This window comes from Hyaena hyaena, unplaced genomic scaffold (assembly GCF_003009895.1).
Source record: "Hyaena hyaena isolate Hyena2069 unplaced genomic scaffold, ASM300989v1 scaffold_82, whole genome shotgun sequence".
In the NCBI taxonomy this organism is placed as follows: Eukaryota; Metazoa; Chordata; class Mammalia; order Carnivora; family Hyaenidae; genus Hyaena; species Hyaena hyaena.
Genome location: NW_024080713.1, coordinates 2548190 through 2571751, shown reverse-complemented (window position 1 = coordinate 2571751; position 23562 = coordinate 2548190). Strand labels below are relative to the sequence as shown.

The following is a 23562-nucleotide window of genomic DNA, read 5'->3' as shown; positions in this document are numbered from 1 at the left end:
GGAGGGAGGGAGGGAAGGAAGAAAGAGAAAGGAAGGAAGGAAGGAAGGAAGGAAGGAAGGAAGGAAGGAAGGAAGGAAGGAAGGAAGGAAGGAAGGATGGAGAAGGAGAAGGAGAAGAGAAGGAGAAGGAGAAAAGAAAGAGCATTCCATGGGAACCAGTGGTTAATGTTACCTTGCGTCTGTGGGGCAAATGCTTTTGTTTTTTGTCGTTTCTTAAAAACCCCTCAACATCTTAAGATCAAAAACATTTCTCACTTCTGGGGTGCCTGTGTGGCTCAGTTGGTTAAGCGGCCGACTTCAGCTCTGGTCATGATCTCATGGTTTGTGGGTTTGAGCCCCGTGTTGGGCTCTGTGCTGACAGCTAGCTCAGAGCCTGGAGCCTGTTTCCGATTCTGTGTCTCCCTCTCTCTCTGACGCTCCCCTGCTCACACTCTCTCTCTCAGAATAAAAAATAAAAAAAAAAAATTTTAAAAAATTAAAAAATATATTTCTCACTTCTTAAACAAAGTGGGAAAAAAAATCCCACCACCAAAACCCCACTATTCTCAGAAATCTGTCTGTTTCTTTTTTTTTTTTTAAATGTTTTATTTATTTCTAGGAGAGGGAGAGAGAGAGACAGCATGAGCACGGGAGGGTCAGAGAGAGGGAGCGACAGACTCTGAAACAGGCTCCAGGCTCCGAGCTGGCAGCCAGCACAGAGCCTGACCCGGGGCTCGAACCCACGAATCGCGAGATCATGACCTAAGCGAAAGTCGAACGCTTAACCGACTAAGCCACCCAGGCGCCCCAATCTGTCTGTGTTTCTGAAGAGGGGACGCCTCAGCTGACCGAAAAGAGAAGACCGAGTAGAGAGAACCACCTTCATCAAGAAAACGCAACTAGTAGACCCAGGTTCTTCTTTCCATAGAAACGGGAGTCATCTGGGGAAAGGAAAGGAGTGTGGAGCTGGTGACTGAGCCCTGGGTAGAGCGACAAAAACCCTGGGCATGCTTCTGCCCCAGCCACCACCCAGCGGGGTGACCCAAGCTAGTGAGCCACAAAACTCTTGGGCCACAGTGTCATCGTTTCTAGTCCCAACTTCTTCCTCCAATCCATCCCCTTTCTGTGTTCATATTTAGGAGCTTCTCCACACCAGGGGCCTTTCTGGCTTCGTTGTATAACCCCTCCCCCCTATTTTTCTTTGAATTTCCTCACTAGGCTGGGGGCCTCCTAAGAGCACTGTCATTTACAGGCTGGGTTCCCAGTACTGACTGGGTCATGGGTAGAATTGCTGAGGCCAGGAGAAGGATGTGGAAGGCTGGGTCAGCCAGTGCAGGCGTCATTCCCAACAGGGTCCTGGGAGAAGGGGCTCAGCATTTCCTGAAGGGAAATGACTCCCATAAATAGACAGAGGGATGGGAAAAGGATTTGTCCATCCCTTCCCCCCTGTCAACTCAGCTCTTCCTTCTGTTGTCTGGACTATGCAAACTCTTGTAAATGTTTTTCATTCAGATGTGCCCCTGCCACTGTGTGTGTGTGTGTGTGTGTGTGTGAGAGAGAGAGAGAGATGTGTTATCTGCTTTCTTGGATATATATTACAGATCTAAAATAAGAACTGAAGAAGGCGTGCATGCCTTTTATTTGTTCATTTACCCACAGTAACCCCTCATTAGTCCATTCCAATAAAAAGCTAGAGGTTTTTTTCAGCAGGGTTTTATTGGCAAGAGAGGAAGGAGAATGTTCCCTGTAATAAGACTTATAATCTGCTCTGCAGGTCCTTGGAAAGGTTAGGTCTTATGATAGCTTTACGAAGAAGTTTCTGGCACCTCCAGTGTCATGAAGAGTCTCCTCAGGGAGAGAAAGGAACTTCTTGAGAGCCGCTCTTGTGACCCTCAGTGGTGTAACAGGGAAGATCAGAGAGACCGACCTCCTGGGCCAGGCTGGAGGCAAACCTAGTGGGGACTTTTAGCTTCCTTAGTAGCTGAAGCTTGCCCAGCTTCACCCATATGGATGCAGATTCATGTTTAAAACTCACACATACCTCAGTACCTTTACTTTTTCGCTTTGGGAAAGCAGTTGAACGTAGCAGAGGAACACAGATTGAACGTGACACTGTGTGTTTATGGGGATTCTTTCGGTTGCTTAAACAAAGGTATGAAGATGTCTTCTGGGGCCCATGGGCAGAAATGTGGCCTAGCCCCAAGAGGGGACTGGATCCAGGGGTTGCCAAGCTGTCTTTGCACTTCCATCATTTCTCCCAACAGCCCAGCTCTCTGCTTCTTACTCCACAGGATGGAAGATGGCCACCTCACAGCCCTCATTTCTGTATTCCGAGACACAGACTGACGCCACTCCCTAGGATGGAATCTGATTGGCCCGACTTGAGTCAGGCCTCCTCTAGAGCCAATCACCCGGGGGTGGGGGTGGGATCCTCATTCAAACATGGCTGCCAGTGACCCTGGGACCCTTTGAGTGAAGGATGGGGCAGTTTGTAGAAAGAGGCATCTGCTTGTGAGGTAGGCAAGCTTGCATAGCGTCTGCCATATCTACTTGTGTCATGTTTCTTTAACCATTTCGTGTTTATTTGTTTTACCACTGTATTCATAAGTATCCTAGTTTCTGGGATTCATTTGCTAAGGACTTTGCCAGAGATACTGCTTGTGAAGGAAGTAATGGCATTCTAGAGCAAAGGCTTTGGGGCTAGACAGATCTCTTAAAATCTAGGGGCGCCTGGGTGGCTCAGGTTAAGTGTCAGGTCTCGGCTCAGGTCATGAACTGGCGGTTTGTGAGTTTGAGCCCCGCATCAGGTTCTGTGCTGACAGCTCAGAGACTGGAGCCTCCTTCAGATTCTGTGCCTCCCTCTCTCTCTGCCCCTCCCCCACTTGCACTCTGCATCTCTCTCAAAAATGAATAAATGTTAAAAGAAACTTTAAAAAAATATTATCAAAAATAAAAAACCATGTATCTTTATTGGTACATAATGCTAGTGCTTAGATTCATCCTCTTCCCCCCCACACACACTTCCTTTTTTTTTTTTTTTTTGGTAATAGCTTTATTAAAGTAGAATTCACTTACCATAAAAATTCATCCATTTAAAACATATAGTTTCATGGTTTTCAGTGTATTCACAAAGTTGTGCAACCACCACCACAATGGTTTAGAATATTTTCACCAAAGGGAAGAAGAAACCCATACCTCTTAGCAATCACTTACCTATTTTCTGTCTCTATAACTTTCCCTGTTATAGACATTTCATATAAATGGACTCCTACAATATATGGGCTTTTGTGACTGGCTTCTTTTCATTTAGCGTAATGTTCCCAAGGTTCACATTGTAACAGGTATCAGGACTTAGTTGCTTTTAGGGCTGAGGAATATTTCATGGTATGGACATACCACATTTGGGTTATCTCTTCCATCAGTCGATAGCATTTGGACTATTTCCACTTTATGGCCATTATGAATAATGCCACGGTGAACGTTAGTGTAGAAGAACATGTGTGGACGTATGGTTTCATTTGTCTTGAGCGATGCATTATTTCTGTCATTTTGTTTGTGAAGTGTTTAAATCAATGCCTGACAGATCACCGGATGTAGCAATGCTAATTTCTTTACCCTGACCTTCCCAAAGGTTATGAATGAAAGCTATTTCCTGCTTGTTGCCCTTAGAAGAAAATCAGGCTCCCTAAAGGTCCTGACCCCTGTGGGTCAGACTCTGAGGTTACTGTCCCCAAGGGGTCCTGGCATCACCAATTAGCAGATTCTTGCATCAGGTTGTGAGAGGTCTCAATCCAAGGTTCTCGTTCAAGGTGCTGAGAGAGCGGATAAGGAGGTTCGAGGGCCAACCTACAGAATTTGGAGGGGACAGTTACGAATTCCCTATCCTGTTTCTTAAATACTCATGATTCCGAGCAAGTCTCTGAACCTTGACCTTTTCAACTACAAAACAAGGATAACAGTACTGTGTCTGGAAAGGGTGGGAGGGAGTGGGCTTATGTATGTTATCTGTGTGTAGAGTACGTGTGCTGCACAACGTATTGTAAGCTCTAGGGCTGTCCTAGAAAAAGAGTTAGATTTTTGAAACTCCACCGAAATCACAGGGTTCTTAAGGCAGTTGGAGCCCCTCTGGGGTTATGGCGGCACTGGCCAGATCCTTCAGGGACTGATGTTAACCCCTCAAGGCTGCAGCCCGTCATGTGAAAGCAGTTCTTGCCTGCAGCTGGTTTTCTGGCTCTGAGAAAGATGCGGGTTATCCTCTGTTCACTACTGCTGCAGGCACATCGCATTTTCTCTTTTTAAATAGTCTTCATGCAGACATGAAGACACACTTCTCCAAAGAGGACATCCAGATGGCCAACAGACACATGAAATGATGCTCAGCATCCCTCATCATCAGGGAAACACAGATCAAAACCACACTGAGATACCACCTCATGCCAGTCAGAGTGGCTAAAATGAACAAATCAGAGAACTCTAGATGCTGGCGAGGATGTGGAGAAACGGGCACCCTCCTGCACTGTTGGTGGGAATGTAAACTGGTGAAACCGCTCTGGAAAACAGTGTGGAGGTTCCTCAAAAAATTAACAATAGAACTCCCCTATGACCCAGCAATAGCACTGCTAGGAATTTACCCAAGGGATACAGGAGCACTGATGCATAGGGGCACATGTACCCCCAATGTTCACAGCAGCACTCTCAACAATAGCCAAATCATGGAAAGAGCCTAAGTGTCCATCAAGTGACAAATGGATCAAGAAGATGTGGTTTATCTATACAATGGAATACTACTTGGCAATGAGAAGAATGAAATCTGGCCATTTGTAGTAACGTGGATGGAACTCTAAGGTGTTAGGCTAAGTGAAATAAGTCAAGAAGAGAAGGACAGATACCATATGTTTTCACTCATGTGTGGAACAGGGGAAACTTAACAGAGGACCATGGGAGAGGGGAAGAAGAAAAATAGTTGGGGAGAGGGAGGGAGGCAAACCATGAGAGACTCTTGAATACTGAGAACAAACTGAGGGCTGATGGGGGTGGGGTAGAGGGAAGGGGGGTGATGGGCATGGAGGAGGGCACTTGTTGGGATGAGCACTGGGTGTTATATGGAAACCAACTTGACAATAAACTATAAAAGAAAAAACAATTTAAATAGTCTTCAAGACCAACGTGGGGCTTGAACTCACAACTCTGAGACCAGGAATCATATGCTCTACTGACTGAGCCAGCCAGGTTCCCCAGGCACATCAGATTTGCGAGGTGATCTTAAGTGAACATCTTTGGGCTGTTTGGTTATTCCAGCATCATTTATTTAAAAAGTACATCTTCACTCTAGCAATTTAAGATGCCACCTTTGTCATAGATAAAGTTCTTTTTTTTTTTAATTTTTTAATGTTTATTTATTTATTTATTTATTTTATTTCTAGGAGAGAGAGAGAGAGAGAGACGGCGTGAGCAGGGGAAGGTCAGAGAGAAAGGGAGTCACAGACTGAAACAGACTCCAGACTCTGAGCTGGCAGTCAGCACAGAGCCCGACGCGGGGCTCGAACCCACGAACCGCGAGATCATGACCTAAGCGAAAGTCGGACGCTTAACCGACTAAGCCACCCAGGCGCCCCTGTTTATTTATTTTTGAGAGAGAGAGAGACAGAGTACAAGCAGGGGAGGGGCAGAGAGAGAGGGAGACAGAATCCAAAGCAGGCTCCAGGCTCTGAGCGGTCAGCACACAGCCTGACGCGGGGCTCAAACCCATGAACCATGAGATCATGACGTGAGCGAAGTCGGTTGCTAAACTGGCTGAGCCACCCAGAAGTTGTATGTGGAGTTGGGTCTAGGCTTTCTGTTTTGTCCCACCAGTGTATTTATCTAGTCTTATTCAGTACCACAGTGTTTTAATTACAGAGGCTTTAGAGTATGCTTTAATATATGGTCGTGGTCCCTAGACCCCACCTCCCCACACACATTCTTTTTCATTTTTCAGTATTTTCCTGGATCTTCTTGCATGTCTGGTATTTTGGTCCTAAAGTTTTCATTGTCCTCCTGGGAGATCTTGGTGGAGGGTCAGAGTGGGTTGGGGGTTAGGTTGTCTTTTGAACCTGGCTGTGCTTACTTACTTCAGTAAACCGGTCTTGTGAGATTCTGTTCTCATGAATTCTTTCAAATTCATGAGCACTTAAGACCTCTAGTGCCTGTATAGAACTTATTTTTTTTAATTAAAAAAATTTTTTTTATTTATTTCAGAGAGAGAGAGAGAGAGAGAGAGAGAGCGTGAGCAGGGGAGGTTCAGAGAGAAAGGGAGACACAGAATCTGAAGCAGGCTCCAGGCTCTGAGCTAGCTGTCAGCACAGAGCCCAATGCGGGGCTCGAACCCACAAACCGTGAGATTGTGACCTGAGCCAAAGTTGGTCACTTAACCGACTGAGCCACCCAGGCGCCCCCATGCTTGTTATATTATATCTTGTATTTGGAGACACTCTTGTGCATCTTCCCCCCAGCTTCATTGAGATATAATTGACATACAACATGATGATATGATATACGTATACATTGTGAAGGTTAGTTAATGCATCTGTCACCTCATACAGTTAACTTGCATGTGTTTGCAGTGAGAACATTTAAGATCTACTCCCTTAGCAACTTTCAAGTGCCTAATACAGTCTTGTCATGTGCATCGTCCTTCCTGTACAAGAATGAAAACTCTCAGAGGGCAAATCAGTCTCTTCATTTTATATTTCTCCCAGGCTTCACTCTCAGTTTCCTTTGCAAAGCGGACACAACTATTAGTTGGAAGAAAGAATTATTTCCTGTTAACCATATGTTTCCATATAATCTCTCTTTGGACCCAGTGAAACATCTGTACTGGAAAGTGACCGGCCAGAGTACAGGTCTAGCTGGTCACCTAGGGAAAGGCGGTAATGAGAGCAGTGTTACTCACCCTTCCATTTAGGAGGTAGCTATGCTGTAACAAAACAAGCACTGGACTGATGGCTTCGGGCGAGCCCAGTGCCCAGCCACACTTGTGGCCACGAGGCAACCAGGGGCCTGTTGGGGGCGCCACAGGGCAGGCTCAGACACCCATAGACAATAGGGTTTACATGTTCCCCATTATTTGTAACATTAATAATAATGTGTGCTTATTATAGAAAACTTGGAAATCTGGTTTTTTGCTGTTGAAATATAGATAAGTACAGGGACGACTGGGTGGCTCAGTCGGTTGAGCGTCCGATTTCAGCTCAGGGCATGGTCTCGTAGTTCACAAGACAGGCTCTGTGCTGAAAGCTCAGAGCCTGGAGCCTGCTTTGGATTCTGTGTCTGCCTCTCTCTCTGCCCCTCCCCTGCTCATGTTCTCTCTCTCTCTCTCTCAGAAATAAATAAACGTTTAAAAAAATTAAAAAAAGAAAAAGAAAAAAATATAGGTAAGTACAGAGAATGGAAAAGAATCACCCCAAGTTTCTTACCCAGCGACAAATGTTAATCATTTGTTACATTTACTTACAGTCATTTTCCTCCACAATTTTGGAATTTTTTTAAGTTTATTTATTTTGAGAGAGAGAGAGAGAGAGAGAGAGAAGGAGGGAGGGAGGGAAGGAGGGAGAGAATCCCAAGAAGGCCCTGTGCTGCCAGTACAGAGACCATCACGGGGCTTGAACCCACAAACGTGAGATTGTGACCTGAGCTGAAATCAAGAGTTGGCCGCTTAACCCTCTGAGCCACCCAGGCGCCCCTCTTACACAATTTGGAATAGTAATAGATTCCTCCTCCTCTTTTTTTTTTTTTAATATTGTTTTATTCATATTGAACACAAGCTTTTGGATCTTGTTTCTAGTATTTTTTCCAGTTAATAATAGTCTTTGGGGTTTTTTCCAGTTTGTTTTAATTTATTTTTTTTGAATAAGTGCTTTATTGAGATTTATTTCACATACAGTACAGTTCACCCGTTTTAAAGGGTATAGTTTAATGTTTTTTAGCATATTTGTAAAGTTGTGCAACTACCATCACAATCAATTTTAGGACATTTTCATCACTTTATAAAGAAACCCCAGTGCCTGGGTAGCTCAGTTGGTTAAGTGTCGATTTCAGCTCAGGTCATGATCTCATGGTTCATGGGTTCGAGCCCCACGTCGGGCTCTGTGCTGACAGCTCAGAGCCTGGAACCTGCTTCAGATTCTGTGTCTCCCTGTCTCTCTGCCCCTCCCCTGCTCATTCTCTGTCTCTCTCTGTCTCTCAAAAATAAATAAAAATGTTAAAAATTAAAAAAAAGAAACCCCATGCCCATTAGCAGTCACTCCTCTTTTTCTTGCCCTACGCACTCTTGACCTAGTAGGCAACCACTATTCTCCTTTCTGCCCTTACAGAATTATAGGCTTAAACATAATCTAACGTCCTCTATGATATTCCACCAAATAACAATATTATAGTTTATGTTACCTTTATTATATTGCTTGACATTTGAGTTATTTTTAATTTTTCAGTATTATAAATGATACCTATAAACATTCATGCATATATTTTTCCATATTTAGTATCATTTCTTAGGATAGATTCTCCAAATATAGAAGTATATCATCACAGACCATAAAAAGAGACCCACAAAAACATGCAGTCTCCCTCCCAGCTCACTCAGTTAGCAAGTGCTGATGAAATTCAGCATGGTGGGAAAGAAGTATAAAACAGCTGCCGATTTTGAAGAGCTGAATGAGACAGACACTGAAAATAATGAGCTAGGGTCTGTTTCTAAACTGAATGAGATAATATGAAGCCACAGTGATATTGCATAAGAAGCACCAGATTTGGGTTCAAAACCTAGACTCGTTCCTGGCTTTGTCACTTACGAGTTGTTGTATGAACTTGAACAAGTGACCTAACCTAACTGAGCCTCTATTTCCTCATCAGAAACAAGGTAGGCACATTGACATTGACTTCTGTAGAGGTTCGAAGTAAGAAGCGGTTTCTGGCATAGTCCAGAACAGAGAGAAAGAAGAGCAAGTTTAAATATTTGGGAGTTGAAGGACACCTGGGTAGCTCGGTCGGTTAAGCGTCCGACTTTGGCTCAAGTCTTGCATGATCTCGTGTTGGTGAGTTTGAGCCCCACGTTGGGCTCTGTGCTGACAGCTCAAGAGCCTGGAGCCTGCTTGGGATTCTGTGTCTCCATCTCTCTCTGCCCCTCCTCCACTCACAATCTGTCTCTCTCTCTCTCTCAAATATGAAAATAAACATTAAAAAAATATATATTTGGGAGTTGAAAGAAGTAGGAACTTGACCCCTCCCAGTTTGGTGACCTATAATACACAAAAGGAACAAAATAAAGTTTATTTTTTGTTTTAATGAGCATAATACCACTGCAATGCAGGTTTATTATTTATTTTTAGTATTCTCTACACCCAACATGGGGTTCGAACTCACAACCCCCAGATTAAGTCACATGCTCTACCAACTGCGTCACTCAGGCACCCCTGTACTTTTTTACTTACAAGAAAATATATTTACCAGAATTCAGATTCTTAAATCATATTTTGGCAGTGTGAGCATAGTTCATAGCTTTTATAACTCATGCTTTGATGATTTGTGGCAAACTCATAGGAACTTTTTCCAGAGAGGTGACACTGGTAGTTCTCAAGCATTTACTCGGGTGGGCTGACTGCACTAAAACCTTATATATACGCTGTAGCTTAGTGCTCATATGCAAGATGGCCACCTCATTGTACTTTTTCTCTTTTTGCCCTCGACAAAATGCACTACCTAAAGGCAACATATGGAAGTATTTCTGCATTGCAAGTGAGTGACGGAAAAAGCATGGTTTGCAAATACTGTCAAGTGAAAATGTGTTTCCATTCTACTAAGGTGGCCAGATACCTCTCTGTACATAAGAATGTTCTGCAGGTGTGAAACTCGGGCTTATGAAAGTGAGAAGAACAAAATAATAATTTAGCTGCCTCTGGCCTCAGGAGCATCACAAAGTGTGGTCCATCCTGCAGTGTCAGGCTGTTCTAGCCACGAACATTTGGCTTCATTTGTCAGACACACTGACAGGTGTAGGTCAGGCAAATACTGACCAAACTGTTAAAAGAAAATGTTATTGTCAGTAACTGAGGAGTCTTACCAGCAGAAAGTCTTAAAAGGATTCAGATTATGCTTTTGGTCTTGAAGCCTCCTTTAGCATGAAAATGAGCCTTGACATTGAAGGCTGTGTAGGGAAACAACACTTGGAGCATTTATCCCTGGGTTCAAGGGACAGAGGCAACTAGCTGTGTGCTGATACCTCCTCCATCAGGTTTTAGAGGTGCTTTGAGACAGAGCACACAGACACACTGGAGTGAAAGACTACCTTACAACGGAGAGGGAATAGGAGAGTATTTCCGTTGCAGACTGAGAATGCAAGTGGTAGGAAGATAAATACGGTTTAGCAGCTCTTAGACTGTCTCATGACTTCTCTGGGGAGCTTAGAAATGCATATTCCCAGGCCCTCCTCTGGCCGTATGATTCCCCCGGTCTGGGGTGCAGGCCAGATCTCCTCATGATCTGCAGTTGTTCCTGCCTTTTTTTTTTTTTACTTTTTTTTTTTTTTTAAGAGAGAGTGCTAGTAGGAGAGAGGCAGAGGGAGAGAGAGAGGAATAGAGAGGAGAATCCTAAGCAGGTTCCATACTCCGTGCAGAGCTCTACATGAGGCTCCATCCCATGACTCTGGGATCATGACCTGAGCTGAAATCAAGAGTTGGATGCTCAACTGACTGAGCCACCCGTGCACCCCTTATAATGTATTTTTAATGGAGATATGACTCACCTAAAAGTTACCACTTAGAAGTGTATAGTTTTGTGCACCTGGGTGGCTCAGTCCATTAGGCATCTGACTCTTGGTTTCGGCTCAGGTCATGATCTCACGGTTCATGAATTTGAGCCCCATGTCGGGCTCCACACTAACAGTGCAGATCCTACTTGGGATTCTCTCTGTCCCCTCTCTCTGCCTCTACCTTGCTCGTGTTCTCTTTTTCTCTCAAAATAAATAAACTTTTAAAAAATGTACAATTTAGTGACTTGTAGTATATTTACTATGTTGTACAACTCTCACCACTGTCTAATTCCAGAACACTTCTATCATCCCCAAAAGAAACCCTTATGTGTTATTGGCAGTCAGTCCCAACTCCTCTTCTCTCTATGGACTTGCCTACTCTAGACATTTCATATGAATGGAATCCTACAATCTGTGGCTCTGGGTGTCCAGCTTTTTCATGTGTTTTCATTGTGTTTTCGAGGTTCATTCATATTGAAGCATGCAATAGTATTTTGCTTCTTTTTGTGGCTGAATAATATTCTGTTGTGTATATATCACGCTTTGCTTATTTTTCAGTTGATTGACATTTCCGGATGTCAGGCTTTATTTATTTATTTTAAGCTACTTTTTTTTTAAGTTTTTATTTTTATTTTTATTTATTTTGCGAGCGAGAAGGTGAGCGCATGTGCAAGGGAGGGAGGGGCAGAGAGAGAGAGAGAGGTGAAATGCCAAGCACACTCCACACTGTCAGAGCAGAGCCCGATGCGGGGCTCCAACTCACGAACTGTGAGATCATGACCTGAGCGGAAGTCACGAATCGGACGCTTAACCGACTGAGCCATGCAGGCGCCCCTCACTTTTTATTTAAATCACTGTTTTTGTTTTAAGATTTGGGGAAGATCAGTTCTCCCACACCCACTGTGGTTTATGCATGTCCAGACTGTTTTTCTAGCAATGTTTAAAGCAGTAATATCCGAATTTCTTTTTGTGGGTGACTTTGATAGCAAAATTTCCGTGGACCCTGTATCACCTCCCTGTTGTATTATAAAAACCTCACCGGAGTTAATAGGAAGAATGTTATTAATGTTGGTGAGAGCTCCGTGGCATCCTGTATAGCTTTTAATATCATAAATGGATAATTAACTGATGCCCAGAATGAAATCTGCACGACACTCTATGATAAATAGGAACACTCTGAGAGGCGAGTAGCTGTCTCACTGAGCCCCTGTCCGTGAAAACTACACTGGCTTCACCAGACCGGTTCCCCAAACGGCAGTGGAGGAAAGAGCAGGGAGGCAGGCGTGGGGAGGATTCTGGAGGAGCTGCCGTCCCCTCCTTTCCCTGGTGGCTTCTCTCTAGGCTCTGCTGGCTGGACCCCTCCCTCCTTCAGGTGCCCTCAGGCCCCCCTGTAAGAACTGTGCTCATACAGGAAAGATGTGATGTGGTCACTTCCTCCTTCCTACCACGGGAAAACATTGTATTTCTGTTTTAAAATCTTGACACTCTTGTGGGAAGATACTTGGTTTTTTGTTTGTTTGTTTCTAGAGACAGAGAGAATGAGAGAGAGCTCAAGTGCTCCAGCACAAGCCAGGGGAGGAGCAGAGAGAGAGAGGAGGCCAGCCAGGCTCTGCAGTATCAGTGCAGAGCCTGATGCAGGGTTCGAGCCCACCATCATGACCTGAGCTGACACCAAGAGTCAGACACACGCAACTAACTGAGGCACCAGGCACTCCAGAGATACTTATTTTTCAATTAATGATTTCACCTTTTTGTACGCCGAGGCTTTTAAGAAAAGTGTTCTCAGAGATTCAAGTTAGAACTTTAAGCTTAATGGATTCATGTAAAGGAATTAAAAAAATTTTTTTTAATGTTTATTTATTTTTGAGAAAGTGAGACAGAGTGTGAGTGGGGGAGGGGCAGAAAGAGAGGGAGACACAGAATCTGAAACAGGCTCCAGGCTCCTAGCTGTCAGCACAGAGCCCGACGCAGGGCTTGAACTCATAAACAGTGAGATCATGACCGGAGCTAAACTCAGATGCTTAACCAACTGAGTCACCCAGGTGCCCCAGCGTAAAGGAGTTTTAAAATAACACAGGGTTTTGATCTGGTAATGTCAGTCTGGCACAGTTACATTTTCTGTGGGCCTTTGACCAGAAGCATCTCACTAAAAAATATATTCATGTACTACCCAATATCTAGCTTTAGAATTTTGTCTAACATTTTAAATTGAATTAAAATTATCAGTACTAATTATTAGTACTAATTAAGCCCATCTGGTGAATGTTCCCATTGTTGTATTTTTATGGAAAGCAATTGAGTGAGAAAATGTGTTTTTATTAGTCATGCATTCATTATACCTCCTGGAAACCAGTCTGGATCACAAGGCCAAATTGCCCAGGAAGAAATAAAGAGCCTTGGATTGCGTAAAAATCACCAGAGGCCTTAGCTTTACCGTGTTGAAATGCCGCTTCCAGGCCAGTGCCCAGACAGTGGGCTTTGGTACTTTGGAGTGGTGCCCAGGAATCTACCTGTCTGACAAGGTCCCCCGGTTGACTGGAACGGAGTCCCAGTGACCCACACTTGGGGAAATCGCTCCGTCTTTCAATCCCAGACCTATAAAGTGATAGTGAAGTTGTGGTAATTTTAAGTCCGAGAACTTCCAAGAAGCAAATTAGGCTGGGCCCGCCACCTACTTAAGGACCTTTAAACATCACAGGTGAAAAGGGAAGGGTCCTGGTGTTTTGGGAGACACATTTTCCGTTCCTCTGTGAATTCAGAAATGGTGGCAGACTGATTACTGAGTAGGGGAGGTTCTTTGCCCTCTGAGTTCCAACCCCTGAAGCCCACTTGAACTTGCTTCTCAGAAAATGGCGTCAGCTATTTCTCTAAAGACCATGGGTTCAGTACTCAAAGCTATACTCCCCGATGGGAATCGACTTCACTTCAGTACCGTATTGTTTAAGTGCTTCTTGTGACCTTCAACCTCAGAGTCCCTACATGGTTCTCCGTGCATTAGACACAATGGCCTTTGTCCCTTTTGGAAAAGCTCCGGCTTTCTGGGAAGTATAGGGAAATTGTTCTCTTCTGGGGAGAGCTGGATGCCAGGGCTGACAATGACCCAAGCACAGCCCCGGGATGTTCTCCCTGAGGGCAGATGCTATGTCTTACTCCTCCTTGAGGCCACAGAGCATCCTGCACAAGGCCTGGCACTGGGTCGTAGCGCCAGGGAAACGGGCAGCCAGCTTGAAAGAAGGGGGTGGGCAGAGAGAGCAGCTGTTCACGGGAACAAGGCTACATCCCTGTGATTGGCCTGCGTGGAGGCAGAGAGCAGGCATGAAGGGGGTGCCGGGAGCAGCCACTGTCCCTGACATCTGACGGGCCCTCTGCCAGATGCAGGACAGAAAGGCAGTGTCTTTCAGTCCAGCCAAATGGAGAGGCTCCAGAATTTTTTTTTAATTGTAATATAATTGACCAGAAGCTTTGTGGAACATTATGAGGGGGGCAATGAGTTCCTTCCTGTCTCTGAAAGGCCCTTCAGGACTCTTTTCCATAACCGAAGAGCCCTGAGCCTGGCTTCCTTACAGAGCTGGGCTTGGCGCACCTCAGTGGCTCAGTCGGTTGAGCATCCGACTCTTGAGTTTAGTTCAGATCATGATCCCAGGGCCGTGGAATCGAGCCCCACATTGGGCTCCGAGCTGGTCATGGAGCCTGCTTAAGATTCTCCCTCTCTCTCCCTCTCTCTCTCTCTCCGTGTGCTGCCTCTCCCCCACTTGTGCTCGCTCTCTCTCTAAAAAATTAAAAAAAAAAAAAAAAGAGCAGGGCTTGCTGTCAGCGTCGACATCCCCCAAGCCACAGGGTGCCACGTGACTGGGTCGGGGGGCGGCCCGAGCCTCTGTGCTCCTCCCCAAACACACACGTTCGTGGACCAGTCTGTTCCCTTCCTGTCTTCTCAGCTCCCCCATCCTACCTCCCTTCTTCTTAATTTGTTACCCACACTCACTCTACTTTTTCTCTTCCTCCTTCTGGCCTCCCTCTCCTTGTTCCCGGGAGTTATATGCATGTCTTGAAGCCTCGCCCTCTGATTTCTCGCAGGAAGGGGGTGCCCGGGCCAGGAACTTGGGCAGCCCACCCTGTCACCTGGCAGATAAACTGTCCTGGGAGAGGGGATGGGAATCTCGGAACTTGAGAGAAATTCGGAAGAGGAAGTCCCTGGAGGGTCAGTGGAAAAGAAATGTGAATCTCCAATATCTCAATACTCCTTGAAACTCTAGTCAGAGAGTTACCTGGTCCCCATCAGGAGGGACGTGCCTGGCACTCCTGATGGGGACAAGGTGACTGCATCCCATAGCCCACCCATCGTGTTGGCGTGCTCCCATGGGTCTCCTCTTCTGAACCATGTCCGCCTGAGCAGTGTCTGTCTGTCCTCGTGCTGAGAGACCCAGAGCTCTGTAGGGACTTGCTATTGAAGTCATACATTGGAATCAGCTGCTTCGCTTCCTTTGCGCATCAGGTCAGGCACTGGCATGTCGTAAAACCACCACCGCGCCGAGGCAGCCGCTTTGGTATGCACATGGTCCGCATTATTTTTCAGGTCTGAGGTGCCCCGTGGGGTTCCTGGGCTTTCCAGAACCACCTAGTTTTCCTTAGACAGCTGAGCCTCGGGGCTAGCCGTTTCCTCCGCTGGGTTTGCAGTCGCTGGGAGAGGTCCTTCGTGCGCGGTTCCAAAGCCAAGGTCGCTGTGGGTGTGCCAGGGCCAGCCCAAGAGCACCTCTGTGTAGAAGTTTCTGCTTTGGCATGAAGTTTATTTGTTGTTTCAAGTAAAGTAACAACGCGTTTCTTCTTTGGGGACTTTTATTAAGCTCACTGCAGGTTCTTAGAGAGCCTGAAAAGGTGTCAGCTTGCGCTGGTATTTGTTTTGCTTACACACACACACACGCACACACGCACACACACACAGGAGATTGGCCTGTGGTCCGGATGAGAAGAGGTTGGTATGGGGTCTGAGTCCAGGTAGGTCTCAGGACTCTGTGCCATCGCCCCCTCCCCTGGGTCCGGGATTCTGAAGGGCGTGTTGCAGCCACACACACCCCCGCCCCACTCGCGGGTGGACTCTATCAGGGATAAATAGTTCGGGTGTGGGCCCTCGATCTGTCATGGTGACTCACCGAGTGTGCATCCCTGTTCCCCCAGGCGACTTGGAGCTCCTCTTGGTGCTGACATGATGACAGTGTGCAGGCCGGCCAAGGGCAGCCACAGCCAGACTGAAAACCTGAGCTACAAATTGGCTGACAAGTAAGAGCTTTTCTCCCCTGAGAGTGTAGGATTTGGCCCGGATTCTCAGTTTCCTTCCTGTTTCTGTCCCCTTTCCCTCCTCTCTGACCCCACTTCCTTGGACCGGGGAGGCATTCTTCTCCCGGTCATTGTGATGCGCCTCCTGTAAGTCGTCCCCTCTGCGGCTCTGCAGAACCGGAGACCAAAGTGGTCAAGGGAAGGTCTGACTGATGCCCAGCTGTCGAGAGGACGGTGGCGTGGCAGCTTCAGGCCTCTCCTCGCTATGCTTCCCAGCCCAGGACTTACTTTTCTAACTACTAGGACGCATGGATATATGAATTAGACTTGCACCTTAAATCTTTATGCCTGCATCTGTCCGTAAAGCTCTGCCCATTTTATCTTATCTCAACAGTGCTGTTTTCTGTGCAGACAGAGCTCTTTCCTCTGATTGTCTGTCTCACATTCTGCAGGCGGGCTGGCCACCACTGGGCTGTTCAAAGCTCTGCACCCCAGGCCCGAGTCCCTTCCGGGGCCACAGAGTCCTGGAAACAGGACCTTGAGAAACTCTTGGGTGCAGCAACCGTGTGGAGAAGGCCCTCTGCCTCTGGTTTCATCATCCCTGCCTCTTGCTTGAGCTTCGTAAATCCAGTGCAGTCTTCCAGCAAGCCATCCTTTCCCCCTTTCGGTTTTTAGGTAGGGCCTCCGTGCTTGTGAGGTCACTCCAGATGTTTGGGATCTTAGACAGTAACGGTAATCATGACAAAAACACTGCTTGCCCGGGGCACCTGGGTGGCTCAGTTGGTTAACTGCCGACTTCGGCTCAGGTCATGATCTTGCAAATCGTGAGTTCAAGCCCTGCAGTGGGCTCTGTGCTGACAGCTCAGAGCCTGGACCCTGCTTCAGATTCTGTGCCTCCCTCTCTCTCCGCCCCTCCCCTGTTCGCACTCTGTCTCTCTCTCTCTCTCAAAAATAAATAAACTTTAAAAAAATTTTTAAAAGCACTGCTTGCTGTTTAGTAATATCACGACCTACACTGTGTGCTATACTGTGGGAATATTACAAATATTAACTCATCCATTCATCCTTTTTCTAAATATTTATTGACTACCTACTGTGTACTAGGCACAGCAAAAGAGATGAATTTGGCCTCTGCACCAGTCAAGTTCCAATCTAGAGAAGGGAGGGAGGGTTATTATTTTAAAATGAAAAAAAAGAGAGGTGTCTGGGGGCTCAGTCCATTAAGCGTCCGACTTCAGCTCAGGTCATGATCTCACGGTTCATGGGTTCTAGCCCCACATTGGGCTCTGTGCTGACAGCCACCTCGGACCCTGGAGCCTGTTTCGGATTCTATGTCTCCTTCTCTCTGACCCTCTGCTGCTCACGCTGTCTCTCTCTCTCTCTCTCAGAAATTAAAAAAAGAAAACAAAAAAGGGGGTGCTTGGGTGGCTCAGTTGGCTAAGTGTCTGACTTTGGCTCAGGTCATGATCTTGCTATTTGTGAGTTCGAACCCCACATGGGGTTCTGTGCTGACAGCTCAGAGCCTGGAGCCTGCCCTGATTCTGTGTCTCCCTCTCTCTCTGCCCCTCCCCCACTCATGCTCTGTCTGTCCCTGTCTCTCAAAAATGAATAAACGTTAAGAAATTAATAAAATGAAAAAATAAAATGAAATTTAAAAAATGGAGCCAAGATTCACACTGAGGTCCCTCTGACTTGAAAGCCATATTTATCTGCTGTCAATGATATTTAGCAGTACATATGACATTAATGATTATTATTCTATCATCCACTGTCTTTTTTCTTGAAGTTTATTTTTGAGAGAGACAGAGACAGTGTGAGTCAGGGAGGGGTAGAGAGAGGGAGAAAGAGAATCCCAAGCAGGTTCCCTGACACCAGCGCAGAGCCCAGTGCTGGGCTCGAACTCACGAAGCTGTGAGATCATGACCTGAGCCAACACTGAGTCAATGCCCAACCAACTGAGCCACCCAGACGTCCCTATCATCCACTGTCTTTACACATGAACTAACCTGAATTCTTCTTTCTAAATATATGTCTGTCCTGTCTCTTCTTTCTTCCAGCACTGTGAGAGCAAGGGCTTTCACTTCTGCCCTTTGAACTCTCAGTAAAATGTCAACAAACAATCTGCTTTTGCTTCTGACGGAAATCTGAATTCACGATAATGTCTTCAGTGGTGACAGAGCAATTAAAAAAATATGTTTCTCTTTTGTAAGCACTCTCTCATGCAGGCTGGTCGTTTATTTAAATCAGGAATTCTGCTTTGATAGCCGTATTTAAAATATGAAAATGTGTTTGCATTTGCACAAGTTTCTAATGCCGTGTAACCATGAGAAGCAACACAGTTTACGCGTTAATGTCCCAATGGAGGGAGAAGTCTTCATGTAAACAACTATTAGTCTGAGCAGAAAGCTAAATAGTAACAGGATGCATTAAATTGCTGATTATTCGTCCCTCACTGTGAACCTCAACTGGAGTTTCAGAATTTCTGTAAGATCCACCTATTTCAGATCCACCTATTCAAAAAGTGTGTACCATGAAGTTGGTCCATGTGTGCTTGCTAATCTTGGCATGTCCAAGGTCACTCTGCTTAGTTGTAACCTTTGCTGATGGAAGAATGTTTTGTACTCAAAAACACGGATACTCCCATTCTCATTAGACTAGCTTAAAAATGTTTTTCTGCTTTTCTTTCAAAACAATTTTTAACGTTCATTTATTTATTTATTTATTTATTTAATATTTCTTTATTTTTGAGAGAGAGAGTGAGCAGAGAAGGGGCAGAGAGAGAGAATCCGGAGCAGGCTCTGCACTGTCCTCACAGAGCCCACTGATGCAGGGTTCGATCCCACGAACAGTGAGTTCATGAACTGAGCCGAAATCAAGAGTCTGACGCTTAACGGACCGAGCAACCCGGGCACCCCAACAAAGTGATTTTTTTTGAAGTGGTGGTTTCAGTGTTTGTGGCTTACAACTAGCTTATAACACTGATGTCTTAAGTTTTAGCCAATCTGTACGAGCAGCCAGGAATGATAACCAAGAATCCCTCACCCAGTGTTTGTCTTTCTTGTCCAGGGTCAAAGTGGAAGGTCCAGAGGTTGGGGAGGACCCTCCAAGGCCACGTGGGTCCTCCCTTCCTTCCCCGGAGACTGATCAGGATTCACCTCCCAGAAGGAGCTCACTGGAAAGTCTCAATAACCTGATACTGGAGTCAAGAGGGGACTGTTTTCAACAGAACATGTTCAGCTCAAATATGATCATCAGCGACCCAGCTTCGGATCTCAGCGCTAAAGAAGCCGGCAAGGCCGGCGAGCGGCAGCCCGGCGGCGTCGAACACCCCTGCCCTCCAACCCGAGGGGGGGCCCAGCCCAAGCGCCTCAGCATTAAGGACAAGATATCGGAATGGGAAGGGAGAAAGGAGCTGCCCACGCCTGCCCCCGGCAGGAAAGCAGACGCGCAGGGGGATTACCTGACGTCCTGTGTGATGGGGAGGAGGGGCAGCGACGGTGTCAGAGCGTGGGCCACGGAGCCTCAGGATGGAGCCAGGCCGGACGCAGAGAGCAAGGAGAGTGAGAGGCATCCAGGGGGCGTGAAAGCCAGGGGACAGGATGCAGGGGCGAGGCAGGACCTGGGCCAGCCGGCTCCCGGCGGGGGCAGAGGCCGCGAGCCGCGGCTGGGCAGGCAGCGCGTGCCGCAGGACAGCCTGTCCGTGCTGAGACAGGTGGAGAAGCTGGAGCAGGCGCTGAAGGACGGGTCAGCAGGGCTGGATCCCCAGCCACCGGGGACCTGTTACTCCCCGCACTGCCTGCCAGACAAGGCCGAGGAGGGGCCCACCCTTGCTGAGAACCGAGGGGGTGTGCGGGGCTCCGACTTCAGGTCCCACCACGGGGACCCCGAGGCCAGGGAGCCCGCCCTTGACGCTGCAGAGGAAAGGAGAGGCTCGTGCAGGCCCTGCGACCGGAGCCCGGAGAGTGTGGACAGGGGCTCGGAGGGCCCCCCCGCCAAACCCTCCATTAACCCCCTGCCCAAACCCCGGAGAACGTTCAAACACGACGGAGAAGGGGACAAGGACGGGAACCCAGGGTCCAGGAAGGATAAGAGGCACCTGCCTCCTCTGCCCTCTCTACCTCCCCCGCCCCTGCCCTCCTCTCCCCCGCCCTCCTCTGTGAACAGAAGACTGTGGACCGGAAGACCGAAACCCAGTGCTGACCACAGGTGGGTGACAGGTGGCTGCCTGCTCCAGTAATGTACGCTGCGTCACGACTGCTGTGAGCCTCGGTGTTTGTTTCATTACACCGATGGGTCTTGTACTTGGCCAAGACCGTTCATGGCTTCAGATAGTTTATTGATGAAACCTGGAGACGTGATCGCTGATGCACGTGTTTTGCGTTCTCTGTCCTCAAAAAGGAGTATTTACTTTGAAAAATTATCTTTTGGATGTGATAAGTCCTTGTCATTCTGACACTCACCAAGGGTTCAACGAAAACTCGTGTTAACCTTGGCAATCGACTAATTGGCGCTAACAACTCATTCTGCCCCCACCCTCCCCAGCTAGTGCATGGTGCCTTAAATCTCCACTGGCTCATTTCTTCATGTTTTTTTTCTTGGCATGAGCTCTAGAAACACACAGCCCGGGTCTACCTTGGCCCTGTCACAGTCTATCTGTGTGACCTTGAACAAGTTATTTAACCTCCCAAAACCTCAGGTTCCTCATTTATACATGCTACAAGATGCACACACTAAATACAGTAAAACCTTGGATTGCGAGTAACTTGTTTCCCCGAGTGCTCCGCAGGACAAGCAAACGTTCCTAATAAACTGTAACTTGATAAACGAGCAATGTCTTGCAATACCAGTAGTATGTGATGCTGAATGTCACCTGAACACAATTGAGCCAGTGGTTTTCTCTCTCTCTCTGTCCCTCTCTGTCTCTCTCTGCCTCTGTCTCTCTGTCTCTGTCTCTCTCTCTCTCTTTCTGGGGGATTGTGAGCATCTATCACTCGGATGCTCCATCTCAGGCCACAGTGTTTGGCAGAAATCAGTGATTTTTCAGAAAGTTGGAAGGTGCCCACACCTGGCACTAGTGTCTTTTTTGTCACTTCAAAACACCTAGGGACAGTCCTTTGCTTTTCATACAAGAGTGAGCTTAGGAAGGCTTTGCTTCCTTCTAGGTCAGGCTGCCTGCAGATAGAGACCTTTCCTCTGCTGCTTCATTGCCAGTTACATTAAATACAGTCTATGACAAGAGTTTATTAACACTGTCCTGGAGTCAGCATCTGTTAGTGATAGTGAAAGTCGTCCTACACAACAACCCTCCTCTCCCTTGTCTCCCTCACACCAGCCACGAAGGTTTTCAAAGGCAAGTGCAGGGTAGTGTGTTTTCTTTATAGTTTGTATTTCCTTTATTATTTTGTATTATAGTACAGTATTGTAATCATTTTTATATGAATATTTTTGGGTTGTGGAATGACTCCTCTGAGTTTCCATGATCTCTTAAGGAGAAGTTCGCTTTGACACACAAGTACTTTGGATTACAAGCATGTTTCCAGAACGAATTACTCTCGCAAACCAAGATATTACCATCTTTTATAATGTTAAAATAATACATGAGATAACAGAGCATGTGAATGCTTGAAGTTAAAATCTGTGCTTTGAAAACCATTTCTTTTCTGCTTCAAGAACTAATATCTAGTTCATTTCTGTAATGTGCTAACTGGTTTGATACCCACTAATCCAGAAACCAGCTATGGTACAAAACTCAAAACCGGTGTGCCTACAGTGGTCACCTCTTCTTCACCTCCTGTATTCCCCTTGACTCACTGTAGTTGGGCTTTTGTCACTTGTCCTGAAACTGCTCTTGACCCAAGGCCACCTGTGAGCCCCATCTCACTAAATCCAACTTCGCGTTCTCTGTTCCCTTCTTACGTGATATCTCTTGGCATTTGAGGAACGGCTCCGCTCCCTCCACCTGAAACACTGTGCTCCCTGGGCTTCTAGGTCACTGCGTCCCTGGTGGTCCTGGTCACAGGGTCCGCTCAGCTCCGCCCTCCTCTCTCCCTGGGAGTGGGAGCAGCACCCCCCGACGTGCCATCCCGAGGTCAGAGCTGGCGCTTCTCTCCTCCTTCTACAGCACCCCCTGCACGATCTCATTCAGTCCCATGGCTTCAAATGTCAGTTACACGCTTGTGATCCTTACATGCTTGTGATCCCCAGATGTGTCTTTCCAGCCCTGCCTCCCCCTTCCCGTGAAGGTTTGCGCGGTCATGTCCTGCGCGGGTCGCCATTTGGTTTTCTGACAGTTTGGACTGAATGTGTCTAAACCTAAATCCCCATCCAGGCCACTGCTAACCATCTCCTCCCCAGATAATTGGCATCTTCTGAAAGGCATCACCCTTCGTTGCACTGGGGGCCAGAAACCTAGGAGTGATTTGTGATTCCTCTCTTTGTCACACACCCCTCATCGAATTCATCAGCAAGCTCTTCGGTTGTAGTTTTAAACATCATCTTGCGTCTGACTCCATCTGCTCCCCTGCTACCTACCACCTTATTGCTTATCTTTCATCTGCCCCCAACCCCAATATATTCCTGCTTAGCAGCCAGAGGAGTTTTCTAGAAATATGTGCAGTCATGTCACTCTCTACTCAGCATGGTCTGGCAGGTAGGATTGCTTCACTGTAAGAAACATAATTTCTTATGTTCTCTTCCAGCAGAAAACATTTGCATATCTGGGGGAGGTAGATGTAAATTATGTGCTTTAAAAAAAGAAATTTACTTCGGATATCATGGAGGTCTTTCAGTGCTGCCACTTTTTTTTTACCTGCCTGTTTTGACTGCTACATCCCTTACCTCATGTGGATAAACCATATTTTATTTCACCATTCCTCCGCTGGCAGGTGCTTGGGTTGTTTCCAGTTTACATCCAGTGCTGGGATGAGTAGTATATAGCATTAGAGAAGACTCGAGAGCCAGAGAACTTACTAGATCTGCTACTTACTAGCTGTGTGACCTCATACAAGCTACTAAATTTGTCTTGGCCTCATTTTATTTATTTTGTAAAATAGCGATAACTCTAGAAACCGCTTCATAGCTTTGTTGTGAAGATTGGATGAATAAATATGTGTAAACGTAAATAAAAATAGAACCTGGTATATGGTAAATGCTTAATAAATGTCAGCTGCTATTATTTTTTTCTGGTTCTATTCTGTTTGATTAGAGTAGCTATTTCTATTTCAGTACCAAACTGCTTTAATTATTTTAACCTCATAATATGTTGAATATCTGGTAGAGCTTACAGAAATTTCTACCATTCCTAATAATCAGTTGATTCTATTTGACATTTTAAATACACTATCCCAGGGGCGCCTGGGTGGCTTAGTCGGTTGAGCGTCCGACTTTCGCTTAGGTCATGATCTCGCGGTTCGTGGGTTCGAGCCCCGCGTCGGGCTCTGTGCTGACTGCCAGCTCAGAGCCTGGAGCCTGTTTCAGTCTGTGACTCCCTCTCTCTCTGACCCTCCCCTGTTCAAGCTGTCTCTCTCTCT

At 46.5% G+C, this 23562-nt stretch overlaps 1 protein-coding gene across 1 annotated transcript in view; it reads left to right on the top strand.

Moving 5' to 3' along the window:
- DENND2A (DENN domain containing 2A) overlaps positions 1-23562 on the top strand; it is a 106936-nt gene that overhangs the window by 12786 nt on the left and 70588 nt on the right. The window contains exon 2 of the mRNA XM_039234047.1: positions 19100-20239. Coding sequence (XP_039089978.1) covers positions 19263-20239 — 977 coding nt within the window. The 5' untranslated portion in view covers positions 19100-19262. The remainder of the gene's footprint in view (positions 1-19099; positions 20240-23562) is intronic.